This window comes from Dromiciops gliroides, chromosome 1, assembly GCF_019393635.1.
Source record: "Dromiciops gliroides isolate mDroGli1 chromosome 1, mDroGli1.pri, whole genome shotgun sequence".
NCBI classification, from domain to species: domain Eukaryota; kingdom Metazoa; phylum Chordata; class Mammalia; order Microbiotheria; family Microbiotheriidae; genus Dromiciops; species Dromiciops gliroides.
In genome coordinates this window covers 193038026-193052842 of record NC_057861.1, presented here as the reverse complement: position 1 = coordinate 193052842, position 14817 = coordinate 193038026, and the positions used below count along the sequence as shown (strand labels likewise).

Genomic DNA, 14817 nt, shown 5'->3' with positions numbered 1-14817 from the left:
GACTTGCCCAGGGTCACACAGCAAGTAAGTGTCAAGTGTCTGAGGCTGGATTTGAACTCAGGTACTCCTGAATCCAGGACTGGTGCCTTTATCCACTGCGCCACCTAGCTGCCCCTGGAACCCTTTTCTTTTGACTCCCAAGTCCAGTGTTCTTTCTACTGTAGCACATTTTTCAAAGGTGTTCTCAATTCTGTGATACAACCACAATTCCAAAGCCCAGCCAATTTTTGTTCTGCTACCTTCCCTTGAGTCAGATTGCCTCTCAATATTCATTTTTGCCTTATGGTTATATTCTTTTTCATGGAAAGCTTTTTATTTCATTAGTTGAAACTTTTATTTATAATGGTTTCTATTTTCCTTTGCTTACTTGAGGTTACCCTAAAAATACATCTTATTTATGGAGGTGTGCATGTTTATTATTTCAGGCAGATTCATTTCCTGAGGAGATTCTTAGGCGTTTTCTAGAAAAGCATTCAGGAACTTTTTTCACCTGGTAGGGTTAAAGGCAGTAGGTTTAATTGTAATAAAATTAGTGTTTAAATCTAGCAGGTATCATGGGGTTTAAATGTGATGTGTTCTGTATATTTTAAGAGGACATATTTAGGTTTATTTGGCCTTCATTATAGTGTCTTTGAACAGCTTTGTAGCACCAGGATTCAACTCTTCTCACATCAGGAGTTATCAGTGAGATCCATATATGGACAGGTTAGTCTCTTCAGTCTTATTCATTATCTTTTAAACAGAATTTCTACGCTCAAATCTCTTTCTTCAAGTTTCAGGTTGTTTTCTTTCTAGTGTCATGGGGAAAATAGGGTAGGGGGTTTGGGATAGGAGTTTGGGGTCCTTAGGAATTCCTCTTTAAAGAATTACACCCTCTTGCACACAAATCCAATAGAATAAAAAAATTGTTTATTTAGGGGCTGGGGAAGGGAAACCAAGAAAGAAATCCTTGGAATTCTTCTCATGGGGAGAAAGGCATGGCACTGAGCGTGGCTCTAAGATACCAATCTCCTTGAGCAGGAGACAGGCAGATACTTTTATAGAGGTCCAATGGTGGTCCGATGAGGTGATCGTCTGACTGTGGAAAGTTCCCCTATTGAGGGAGGACCATCCCCTACTGGTGGTGACTGGGGGAGTTGGGTGAGGGGTGGCTGAGGATGTCTCAAGCCATCTCTCTGCTCCTCTTGCCACAAAAGCAGCAGCCACACCCAAACTTATCTCCCCAGGGGTGAGGGAGACTGCAATGGTCAGGGTCCTGGAGCTAGCTCAGTCTGATCTGGTTCACTTATCTCTTAGGTGTGTCTGTCCTTTGGTTTAGTTTCTCAAGGAGAAGGTTCTTTGATGTACCCCCAAAGAACTTCTGGGGTGCTCTGGGCCCATAACACTAGACATAAAACAGCATTCAAGAATGAAATATTTCAGAGTAAATTTCCAATCAAATTCTGATCTTCATGAGTTTTATAATACTGGGATCTGGTTAAGATAGTTGAGTTAATAAATTGTATGGTATAGGAAAAAAAAGACATTCATGGTCAGCAAGCTTTGAGCAACTTTTCTACCTAGTCTAAATAGTCTCTTGTCTGTTTTAGGGGTGCTAATTAATCAATATGATGAATATAAATTCGTTGTGCTTACCTATGAGGTTTTTTCAATACAATTAGTTTGACTAACCTTGACTTCACTATCCTTCACTAACCAAACTGTTTGACTAACAGGTTTACAAATAGAAGCTTAGCTTTTCCAATTTTCAAAAAGGCATTAAAAAATCTTAAAAGTAAAACTATGATAGCAAAGATCATTTTTTAGGGTTTGAAATCTACAGAAAAGGGACACAATTTTAAAAAGATTTTTTTCTTATTGCGCAAAATTGTCCACTATGAATCAAAGAAGATATCAAGATATAAAGTGTCCTTTGCCTATTAATTAACAAGCATTGTTAAAGTACCCACTGTATGTCGGGCACTATCCTAACCCTTGAGCACACAAAGCCAAAACTGCTGAGTTGAAGGAAAACAATATTTTTCTTACATTTATCTTTTTAGTATGTCATTGAGTAAATTTAAAAGCTGTAATTCTAAGAAAATCAAATGCTAAATGATTAGATTTAATTTTCTTCAATGAAGACATTTAGTCCCAGTTGCAGTATCTTTACAACAGGGTCTAATGCTTTAAATAGTGTACCAGGTATGTCTCACCAATCTTCTGTATAATGAAAGACATTTATTTTTAACATACAGTGAAATAAGAAAGTCTTGTGGCTTCTGGTGCCACTGCCACTAAATAAGTGTTTCTTTGTATACCTGCTGTGATGTTTAGTCTTTTAAATATAGCTTGAATTATCTTCCTTCGGTTTGTACTTTGGTTGTACTATTCATTTGTTTCACCATTATGTTTGAGTTCTAAATAGCTAAGATATCTTGAGATAATGCTTTCAGATTTCTGCTTAACTGTCACTCTCCGATCTTCCCAACTAGTTGCATTTATCGTGTGACCAATTAAGGTACAGTCTCTCAAGACAAATAAATCCAATTCTCATTATTTTACCTTTTCTTCTGTACTAAATTATACTAACTTTTCTGTAGTTAGTCCCTTTACTGACCCAGATACTTTTCCAATTTTATATCATGTTTAAATGTGCATTTTCCATATTCTTTTATTGATAGAATAAATAAGATTGTGCTCAATTTAAACATATTTGAGTTATTGCCTATGACACTCCTATCTCTGTGCCTTTTCACTGACTGTCCCCCATGCTTGGGGTGTTCTCCCTTCCTAGCTCCATCTTTTGACTTCCCAGGCTTCTCCAACATTCAGTTCAAATCCTACCTTCTAAAGTTCATGGTTTTTTTCTCCCCACCCCCCCCCCCAACCTATCCCCACCGCTGACTTCCCTCAGAAATTACCACCATTGACTCTATGCTTGTATTTACATAGCTGTTTGTATATTGTTTCATTTGAATTTTAGTTTTTTGAGAGCAGGGACCATGGTTTTGGTGGTATCTCCAATACCAATTTCTTTTTAGCATATGATAAACACAAATATCCACTGTGCCACCTAGCTGTCCCGATATACAGTTAATACTAATACCACGTCCTCCTTCTAAAAAATGTTATAGCCGTAAAACATGCTATGCATTTATGTTTTCTGAGAACTGTAGAGCTGAAAGTTTCCACAGGAGTAACCTAGCTAATTTCCCTAAATGAAAACAATATAATGCATAAGTCATTCAAGAAGAAAGGTCTCTTATCTCTCTGTCTTTGAAAAAAAATGCCTTTCTTTTCTTTTTTTTTTTAATTTGCAAATGTTAGCAGTTAAGTTCTCAAGTTAATAAGTTAACAACCTTCATCACAATTACTTTTTTTATCTCAAAACCTGTCCATCCTGGTTTTTTCCTTATAATCATTGCCTGTACTTATAAACTGTCATCTTGTTACCTATACTTATAAATTGTCAATAAGTTAACATCCCAATAGCTCTGCTTTATCAATTATTAGGTTGCTAGTCTTATATCAATTTGAAGATTTTCTGTTCTCTTCTGTCAGGGATACCTGCATTTCTTTTAGGTTATGAAAGCCCAAATTAGCTGTAGCATTCTAGTTTGTGACTAATTGCACATTTTCTACATAGAATGGGGTAAAGGCTATATTTTTCACTGACCTACCTTAAAAAAAGTCACATGTAGTATGCCCTTGTCAAAAGATATCCCGTTGGGGGACAGCTAGGTGGTACAGTGGATAAAGCACCGGCCCTAGATTCAGGAGGACCTGAGTTCAAATCTGACCTCAGACACTTGACACTTACTAGCTGTGTGACCTTGGGCAAGTCACTTAACCCTCATTGCCCCACCAAAAAAAAAAAGATATCTTGTTGTGGTTATTCATTTATGTCCAATTCTTTGTGACCCCATATGGAGTTTTCTTGGCAAAGATAGTGGAGTAGTTTGTTATTTCCTTCTCCAGGTCATTTTACAGATAAGAAAACTGAGACAAACAGGGTTAAGTGACTTGCCCAGGATCACACAGCTAGTAAGTAAGTATCTGAGGCCAGATTTGCCATCATGAAGATGAGTCTTCCTGACTTAAGGTCTAGTACTCTATTCACTGTGCCACCTAGCTGCCCAAAGATACCCTGAGCAAATAATAAGTCAGTCTCTGTTGAGAACATAATAAGTTAGGCTATAAAGCCATAGCAGCCACATTTTCATACCTCTCTACCACAAAATAATAATCAGCTTATTTTGTTTATTTTTATTTAGTAAGGTAGACAAATTCTAATATTACCTCTTTTCAGCCTATCCATTATGTTCAATTTAGGCTACATATAAAACTGATTTTTATTTGTTGTCCTCATAGACATTTAATGTACAATTTGTGGCATCTTTAAATTTTCTATGCCATAAGGATGAATAATAAACTTAGAATAAGTATGGATTTTAGTCTTTATTTAAACCCCTTGTAATCAGTTTTTTACCATAAGACTTTGTTCATATTTGATCATTATTATAAGATGAAAAGGAAATAAAAGTGATTTACTGGCATCCAGTTAAGCTACAGTCTTCTTTGCTTCTTATTTATTGTATTATACTATTATTGTAAAATATTATTGATGGAAAATATGTAATCAGTAAGGTATATTCAGTAAAATATAATCATCTTGTGGAAAATGAGCTTCTTGAGAATAGGAATTATTTTGGGTTTGCATCTCTTATCCCTAGTGTAAGCAAATGCCTGGCATATAAAAAGCACTTAAAATGTTTATTAAATGAATAAAAGGATTAATTAGAATTGTATTGTTCTAGTTATAGGACTACTGCAACTTAGTTGATGGACAGAAAAAGAAACATTTTTGAGAGTATACAAGGACCTAAGGAATTGTTCAATTTAAGAACTGAAGGAATCTTGGAGCACTCTACTCCAATCTCTGCATTTTGTAAATGAAAAAACCAAGGCCATAAATTGAGGTTAAGTACTTTGCCTGAGGTCAAAACAGACAGAAAGAGGCTGGAATTAGAACCCAGACTCCGATTTGGAATTCAGGGCTTTTTATATTAATCTGTGCTGCCACTGACTAGAATTTGGAGCTAAAGGTAATGAAATCTGTGTTGAGTTATAAAGACAGTGTAGTGAAATTAAAATGATGAACTTTGGTAGCTCTTTTCTTACCCTTAATCCTTTTATTTCTGCCTATTTTATCTCAACTCTTTTTGAATACAGCCTGAGTTTTTCAGTGCCATTTATTAGTAGCCATTAAAGCTTAACATCTGGAAATTCCAACTTTGAGGGAGTACTTAACCCTCCCATACTCTCCATAAAGTTGAAAATGTGATTGCTTAGAGTCCATTGGATTTAACATAATTTCCTTAATGAGCTACAAGATATCTTTACCAATCTCAAAGTAAATGAAATAAAATCAGATACTATATGATGCTTTTATGTTTCCTACAAGAATAGAATGCTTGAGAATGAGTATCTTTGTTGTTTTTGCTATTGCTTTTAAAAAATATTATTATTCAGGATTTAGCCATAAAATTAGGACTATTTTAAAGTAAATTGCCATCACAAATAACATGAAATATTAAAAGTTTACTTTTATTTTGTTAAATTTTCCTTGAAAGCAGCCAGAAATGTTTTTAATTTTCAGAGAATGGTTGCAAAATGAACCCTTTCATACAGTTTCAGTGCCTGCCAATTGCAGAATATATAGCTATGTAGATGTTTTTTCTTTGTGATTTCTGAATAAAGAATTCCAGTAGCATGCCATTTTGGCAGTGATTGTAAGAGGTGATTATTGACTACCTCATTAGTACAGCTAATAGGAATTCTCTTTACAGCATGTTTTTGAACAATCAGAATATATTTTATCCTTACTTTAGACCTTGTGTTCTGATGTTTTGCCTCATTTTTAGTAACTCATTTTAATAGGAATTCCTATTATATTTTATAAAAGTCTTAACTATTTTGGATGATGAGTAGGGTGACTGCAACATCAGATTAAGTATAGAACATTAACTATAGCTAACGTTAACCTTGGATGGAAAAGAGGCTAAACAGCAATATACTATAGGTGAAAACAATACTAGACTGGAAATCAGGGCTTCTAAATTCTAATATTGGTTCTACCATCATCTTGGTTAAGTCAAGTTTCTCTCTCTGACTCCATAAACTAAGCAATTACACTAGGTAATCCCCAACATCCCTTGTGACCCAAACCTTCTGTGATTTATAATCAAATAGCATTAGATTTTAAATCCTCAAAATGTTTTAGATCCAATTTAGGGAAACCTAAAGACTATCTTTCTATCCGGTGTGATGAAGGACCGAAGTGAAAAAACCCTGAAGAAATACTTTATGAAATACTCTATGAAATTCTTCATATAATTTAGCTTATTGTAATGTCCAAAAAGACCATCATATATTCTTTTCAATGCAGTGTTAAAGACAAGTGTTATGTAAACAGGTTTCTGGGTTAACACTTAGAATGAAAAGATTCCTATCTGTATATGTACAATGATAAATTGTATTGTGGTTTTATTTGGCAGTTTGCGTGTGAACTTGGATATGGGCAAAGCAGCCTATGGATGGATGATTATGAGGGATGAACATATTCCTGGAACAGTTGTCCGAACCAGTACAATACCAGAAGAACTTGGACGTTTAGTTTATTTGCTAACAGACAAAACAGGTACTATGTTTTATTGATTTTAATAGTCAGCCATTACCATACTGTAATTATATGTAAGCAATACATTGATGTGAAATTATATGTAACATTTCTAACTTTATTCAGGTATAATTTTGTGGGGTTCTTAGCATTTTATGTTCATTTAATCCAAGTAACTCTACAATTCAGTTCTACGAAGAACTTCACAGATTTTTTTAGAACTGTAATTGAAAACAGTAAAGATACTGGCTTTATCATCAAAAGCTTAACCAGTATAAAGCAGTCATCATAATGAGGAGGACAAAATATCACAGAAAATACCTTGTCTTGCAAAACCTATATCTCCTTGCCAAAGAGAAAGCATAACACCCAAAGATTTATTTATCACCACAAAGGAATATGGTGGAAATTAAGAGCAGTGTTTCCTCATAAAAATAGCTTAAACAGGAAAACAGAAAGGCATCTATAGAAATTTTGGCATGAAATCATCTTGAATTATATCATCTAAAATACATTCATAGGTGAAATTGACAAGAGTACAATAAGTTTATTACTGTTTCCATAAAAGTCTACTTTCATCTGTTTTTATCAGCAGCAATAGAGAAACCATATTTAGACCTAACAATTTAGTCTGCAACATCCTATAATCATAATGGTGGGTAGTGGTGTCTAGCATTTATATAACACTTTAAGGTTTTCAAAGTAGTTTACATAACTCATTTACATAATCTCATTTGGTTTCTACAGTATCTCTATGAAAGTAGCTGCTATTTTTAATCAGCATTTTACAGAGGGAGAAACTGAAACAAAAACAGGTTAAAACACTTGCAGATGGTCACATAGCTAGTAAACATCTGAGGCAGGATTTGAACTCAGGGCTTCCTGATTCTAATTCTAACATTCTACCCCCTGTGCCACTTAGCTGCCTGTATATATCTTGGGGAAATATAGTAAATGAGCAAGGGGTTGGATCCTAAATATAATAGAAGGAAGCAAGTTGTCTGGATTGCATTGGCCAAATTGTCCAATCTTTCAATGATCTTAAGCTGCTCTTCAGTGAAAAACACATTGTGCCCTTGCTCTAACTATACCATGTTCCATTCCTTCTTCCAGTGCTTAAAAATTTCAAGGAATAAGTGACTTTTAAGACAGGTGCACATAAGGACTGAATTCACAATGATGCCCTTAAGAAAGCTCTTTCTTTCCATCAAAAAATGCTTAATTTAACATACACAGAATTACTGTGGCAGACAGGACATAGATCAAGGGAAACACCATAGAGGGAATATGAATACCCTCTAAGTTGAATGTTGAAGGAATGGGGAGAAATTCATAAGGTAGTGGGTGTCAAGGTGGGAGATGAGTCCATTCCATGTAGAAATACAGGATGTGAAAATACATGTCAGTAGGGAATTGAAATGAAAATGGGGAATAAGTAGCCTTCTTTCCATGGAATATAATAATATAATAACTGACATGTACATTGTTCTTTTAAGCTTTCTTTGTACTTTCCTTGCCTAATTTCACAAAAACACTGAAGAAGTTATCAAAGGTATACTATTTTACATATGAGGAAATAGAGCTTAGAGAGGTTAAGATATTTGCTTGTGGTCAGTCAATTACTAAATGTGGGAGTTGAGATTTGAATCCATGTATTTGAACCTGATTCTAAATCCAGTACCTTATCCACTACTCTCTATTTCCTTTTCAAATGCATAAAGAGGAATAGTATGAAATGAAACTGGAATTATTTGTTTGAGCTAGGTTATGGAAGGCCTTGAAAACCAAACTAAGTCAGTTTTGGCCAATTAGAAGGTTTAATAGTAGACATAAAGAGTGATGAAAACCTGAAGTAAGGTAATAATAGAGGGAATGAAAATGGAGGCATAGGAGATAGGATGGGAAGCCTTGAAAAATGATGGATTGAGACATATCTTATACTATAATCCTGCCCCATCAGGCCTCACAGAGCAGGTGTTCAGAATAAAGCAAAATCAGCAATGACAGGAATTTTAAAAAAGAAAGAAAGAAACTGACATATACTAGATGTCATTGTTGTTTTTTTAAATAGATTTTAATGATTCACTCTGTCTTTATATCACAGTAATATCACCTCCTCCAAAACATACCCTACCTAACCCCCATTGAAACATCCCTTGTGAGGAAGCAAAGCAATTAAGCAGACTTTTAGATAGTGAGTGGGACTGACAGTATATACAATATTCCATCATCTTAGTCCCACATCTTTCTGTTGTATGGGGGAAATGTATGTTTCATTATCTGTGCTCTAGGACCTTGAATGTTTCTTCAGTTCAACTTCCTTTTAACGATCTTTCCATTTACATTGTTATAGTCTTTCTGTATATTTATCTTTTGATTCTATGTGTTCCATTCAGCGTCATCTATACAAATCTTACCATGTTTCTCTGAATTTTTATTGAACATTTCTTATTATACAATATTTCATTATATTTATATAGTTGTCGGGGTTTTTTGTTTTGTTTTGTTTTTCCCAATTGATGAACACCCAGTGTGTTTCCAGGTAAAAAAAAAAAAAAGGGTATTGCTGTAAAATTTTTTTGGAATATACTAAACCTGTGTTTCTCTTTTTTGTTTTTTGGTTTTTTTGGGGTTTTTTTGGGGGGGGCAATGGGGGTTAAGTGACTTGCCCAGGGTCACACAGCTAGTAAATGTCAAGTGTCTGAGGCCGGATTTGAACTCAGGTACTCCTGAATCCAGGACTGGTGCTCTATCCACTGCGCCACCTAGCTGCCCCTCTCTTTTTTCAATCCATTCATCTATAAGCCCACAAGTGGTATGGCAGTCAAAGGGTGTGGACAGTTTAATTGCTTTTCTTACAGAATTAGTTATGGTTACCCAGAACAGTTGGAGTAATTATGAACTCCATATAAAATAATGCATCAGTGTGCCTATCTTCCATTGTTCCTCCAATATTTATTGTTCCCATATTTTGCCAATATGCATAATGTGAATAAATTTCAGAGCTGTATTAATTTGCATTTCTCTTGATTATAAATGTTTTAGATATTTTCATATTGTTATTTATAATTTGCAATTATTTTAAAAACATTTCATTTTCTTTGAACCTTTATCTATTGGGGACTGGTTCTAGAAGTTGAATATTTGTCAATTTCCTATGTATCTTGGATATTTATATTTTTCTTAGTCTTATTTGTTGCAAATGTCAGTCGTACTCTCCAATATGCTTCTACTAATCTTTGTTGATTTTATTTATCCAAAAAATTTGTATGTTGTTAACATTATCTATTTTATCTTTTATGATCTTCTCCATCACTTGAGAATCAATATGATTAGTGAACAACTATGAGACAAGTGGTTCTTTGAAAAAGAATATCATCAATTAAACCTTTTAGCTAACCTATAGCATATAAACAAAAGTAATTATGTAAAAGATAATGATAATAATGAAGTGACAAACCAAAATTTACAGAATGAAGCTAAACCAAGTCTCAGAAGAAAATGTATATCTCTGAAAACTTTATTCAGAAAGTCTAAGGAAACAAATTACAAGTATATTAACAAAATCTTGAAAATTAAATGAGAAATAGAAAAATTTGAAAATAAAAAGGTTTAGAACTGACAAAAGAGCTACATTTTTGAAAAAAAACAGAATGGATAGCTAACTTGTTCAAGAAAAAAATAATTACTAAGATTTAAAAATGTAAAACATGAATTTACAATGTATACAGGATAGCCAAAAAATTTTAGTGCAATTAAAGCATGTAACTGGACCAAGACTTTTGGGCCAACCTCTATAAGAGAATTATCAGGGACTATTACACTCAAGTAACTTCCAGAAAAACTGAGAATTTAAAAGAAGGTAATGAGTTTCTCAGTACTCAAATGGATCTATGATCTCATCAATTTAGGAGTTCCCTCCAATTATGCAAGTAACATTCCTTCCATGCCTGACCATATGGTACAACTCTTAGCCATACCTCAAAAGTTTGCTACAGGAAGTCCACCCAACATGCTGAAGGACCTTCCTTAACTTCTCCTGACATCACAGAGATACCAGGGGAGCACTTTTGACTGACCAACTGTGACTTGTGACCATCTCATTTTTTCTTTGTCATACAATTTTCTTACAGTTCTTCAGAGTACCTCACCAGATATATGTTCCAGTCTCTTCAAACCCTTTCCATTCCCACCTGTATTATACTCATAATTTGTTTTTCAGAGACAATTATACCAGGTTTTCCTATCTTACAACAACAAATGTTTACTGTTATTGGAAGCTTAGGGTTAGTAAAAGTGTTTTGGGGTTTATTGGTTTTCTTTCTTTTTTTTTTTTTTTTGAGAGCAATCCAGATTAGTCTACTGCTTCTTTTTAACTCCGAGCGTAGTTCACTGAGTACCTATAAAAAAGACAGAAGAAGAGAAGAAAGAAAATACTCCAACTTAGAAAACAACCCCCCTGGATCTATAAGTGAATCCTATCAAGTTCACTGCCATAATCTGCTATGTAAAATAAATATGTTCCTGATAACCAAACCAGAGATAGATAAAGCAGAAAAAGACAGGTATAAACCAATATCAGTAGAGTTTTTAAATTTCATGTTCATAAAGATCACATATAAAGATAATATATAGCCATATATTCAGAAAATAATCCACTGTGAACAAATCAAATTCTTATCAAAACTCTAATAAAACATAAAATAATTGGCATAATCATATAAACTACTAAAATAAAAACCATAGGGGCAGCTAGGTGGTGCAGTGGATAAAGGATCAGCCCTGGATTCAGAAGGACCTGAGTTCAAATCTAGTCTCAGACACTTGACACTTACTAGCTGTGTGACCCTGGGCAAGTCACTTAACCCTCATTGCCCTGCAAAAAAAAAAAAGAGGAATAAAAACCATATAGTTGTTTTAATACGTAAAAAGCCTTTTAAAATATGCTATATGTTATTTGTGGGGGGTTTTAAACTCTAAAAAAGCACAAGCATGGAAGAATCCTTTGGTATAATAAACAGTATATATTGAAAATCCAGAGCTAGTTTGTAATGTAGGAGCTCTACAATATCTCGCATCACAAATTGGTATAAAATAAAGATAATTTCTCTCCCTCCTTTTCGACATCATTTTAGAAATGCTAGCTATAGGGGCAGCTAGATGGTGCAGTGGATAGAGCACTGGCCCTGGAATCAGGAGTACCTGAGTTCAAATGCGGCCTCAGACACTTAACACTTACTAGTTGTGTGACCTTGGGCAAGTCACTTAACCCCAATTGCCTCACTAAAAAAAAAAAGAAAGAAAGAAAGAAATGCTAGCTATAGGAAAGACAAAACCAAAAATAATAGTATGTAAATGTTGTTAAAATGAGGGAAATTTTTTTCTATTTTCAGATGATTTAATGGTAAATCTCCCTAGAATAAGTAAAAACATTACTTGTGATGATTAATGGCTTCAATAATGTAGTTGCATATAGAATAAATCCACAAAAAGCAATATTTCTATACAGTACTAACAAAAAGCAGGAATATGAGAATTCCTTTCAAAATAGCTACAAAATACTTCAAATATATAGAAGAAAACCAAGTTGGACTTAGAGAAATTTTCTATAAATAATGCAGATACATAGAAAAATGGTTACTACTTATGTTTACTTCATGTCAGTATGAAAATTATATTAAGTACTTTGCACCTTTAGTGCTACACCAATCAATTAACTAGCCAAATACTTTATAGAACCAGAGAAAGCAATAACAAAATTCCTTTGGAGGAGAAAAAAAAAAGATATAGAATCCCAAGAGAAACAATGAGGTGGAAGTACAAATCAAGGAGTAATAGCTTTACTAAATGTCAAACTATATTATAAAAGTCATAAAACCTTTGGTGTTTTTCAAAGAAATTTCAATTGAAATAAGATACAGAAGCAATTGATTGCAGTAGCCTATGTTTGATAAATCTAAGAACACAAATTATGATGATTTGGGCCAGAAGATAAATTAGAAAGACTTCTACATAAAATGAAAACATTGTTACCACTGGAATTTGGAATGGATAAGATTGCAGAAAGAAAAGAAATGAGAACAGTGCCTTGAGACACCCATTGGCAGACTAGAGGATGCTGCACAAAGAAAGAGACTTAAATGAGGGAAGACAGAAAGAAGCAATATTGTGAAAATAAGTGGAGAGAGATCATCAACAAGGAGAGTGGTCACTAGAGTCATTTTCTAAAAAGGTCAAGATAAATGAAAATTTAGGAAAGGTCATTGGATCTCAGAATTAAGAGATCATGAATAACCTTAGAAAAAGTAGTTTCATTAGAACAATGAAGTCAGAAACCAGATTATAAGGTGTTGAAGGGGTGTGTGTGTGTGTGTGTGTGTGTGTGTGTGCGCGTGCGCGTGTCTGTGTATAAAGGATGTGCATGCAAACTCTTGCTAGAAGTTGAGCTTTGAAAGGAAGAGAGGGAAAAGATTATAACTAGGTGATAGGAGGGTCAAGAAAACAGTTTGTTTTTAATTTTAAGATAAGGAAGATAGTGAATATCTTTCTTTACAAAACTAGATATTTTCATAGATCTTTATATGTGAATAAGGAGCTCTTTTTTTCTAGACCTGTGATTTGATTTGTGTAGTGAACTTTCACTATAGAAACACCAACGTAAGTGCAAATCAGTAAGTGCAAATCAGTAACTCCTCTGTAACGTCTAATTTAATTAGGCACTGAAAGGTCAAGTGATTTTCCACTAGTCACAAAGGTAGAATGTGTCAAAGGCATAACCAACAGCTTCCGTATTCTAAGGCCAACCTTCTATGCACTGTGCTATGTGGTCAAAAAATTATAGCAGGTAGCACTTAATCTCAGTTTCATACTCATTTCATTGTTCCCATGCATTGCCCCTAAAGTTACTGTGTTAGTTGTACAAAAGGACAGAGTAGAAGAACACAGAGTACTCTGTCATCTTTGGAGATCTGGGCCAATTCTGGTATTTATTCTATGCTTCTATTCAATTTATGAGACCATACTTTCATTATATTCTTTACTTTCAGAAAGTTTTCTATACTCAGTGCTTATACTTCCTCTCCTCTCACTCTCTAAACCTACCATCTGGCTTCTGACCTCACCATCCAACTAAAACTTCTCTCTTCAAAATCACAAATTACCTTTTAGTTCACACATTTCATGACCTTTTCTCAATCCTCATCCTTCTTGACCTTTCTCTACAATCTTTGTTCTCTCTCAAGGTTTCTGTAACAATGCAGTCTCATGGTTCTCCTCTGACTTGTTTGACCACTCCTAAGTACCTTTTACTGGTTTCTCATCCACATCACCCTGACTAATCACGTGTTTCCCCCCAGATTCTTTTCTGTGCCCCCTTCTCCCATTATACTATTTCATTTAATGATCTGATCAGCTTTCATGCGTTAATTATCATCTCTTTATAGATGATTCTCAGATGTTTATATCTAGTTCTAATCTCCAGTCTCACATTAACAACTGCCTTTTTGGCATTTCAAATTTGATGTCCTATAGGCATTTCATACTCAATATGCCCAAAATATAACTCATTTCCCTTCAAATTCCATTTCTTCCAAAGTCCCATGTTACTAGTTCAACTTTAGTGTTATACTCAAGTCCTCACTCTTACATCAAGATCCACTACTGCCAAATTTTATCATTTTTACCATCACAAATCCCTCACATATGTCCCCTTCTCTCCTCTGACACTGTTACCTCTCTGATACTGGATTGTATCATCTCACTCTTAGACCAGTGAAGTAGTCTTTTGATTGGTCTCTCTGTTTCCCCATTCCAATCCATCTTCCATTCGTCTGCCAGAGTTTTTTTTTTTTCCTAATGAGCAGATCTAACCATGTCATTTTATTACTCAAAAACTCCAGGAGCTCTCTATTAGGTCTAGGATCAAATATCAAATCCTCTGTATGGTATTTCAAGCCCCTCATAATCTCATCCTTCCTACCTCTAGTCTTGTTACACTTTATTCCCTTCCATATACTCTGTGATCCATTGTTATTAGGCTTCTTGCTCCCCCTGTGAGAAAGATAGGAGGCAGTTAATGTCAGGTGACTCAAAATCATCACTGTCTCAGCCATTATTCCAGTAAGCCCTAGATGGAAATAGCCTAGGACCCTGAAGCC

At 34.5% G+C, this 14817-nt stretch overlaps 1 protein-coding gene across 4 annotated transcripts in view; it reads left to right on the top strand.

Annotated features, from left to right (window-relative positions):
- The window catches only part of ATP9B (ATPase phospholipid transporting 9B (putative)), a 459610-nt gene that overhangs the window by 323303 nt on the left and 121490 nt on the right, over nt 1-14817 (top strand). For all 4 annotated transcript variants that reach the window (XM_043972858.1, XM_043972842.1, XM_043972850.1 and 1 more), the window contains exon 13: nt 6540-6682. In XM_043972858.1, the coding sequence (XP_043828793.1) occupies nt 6540-6682 (143 nt within the window). The remainder of the gene's footprint in view (nt 1-6539; nt 6683-14817) is intronic.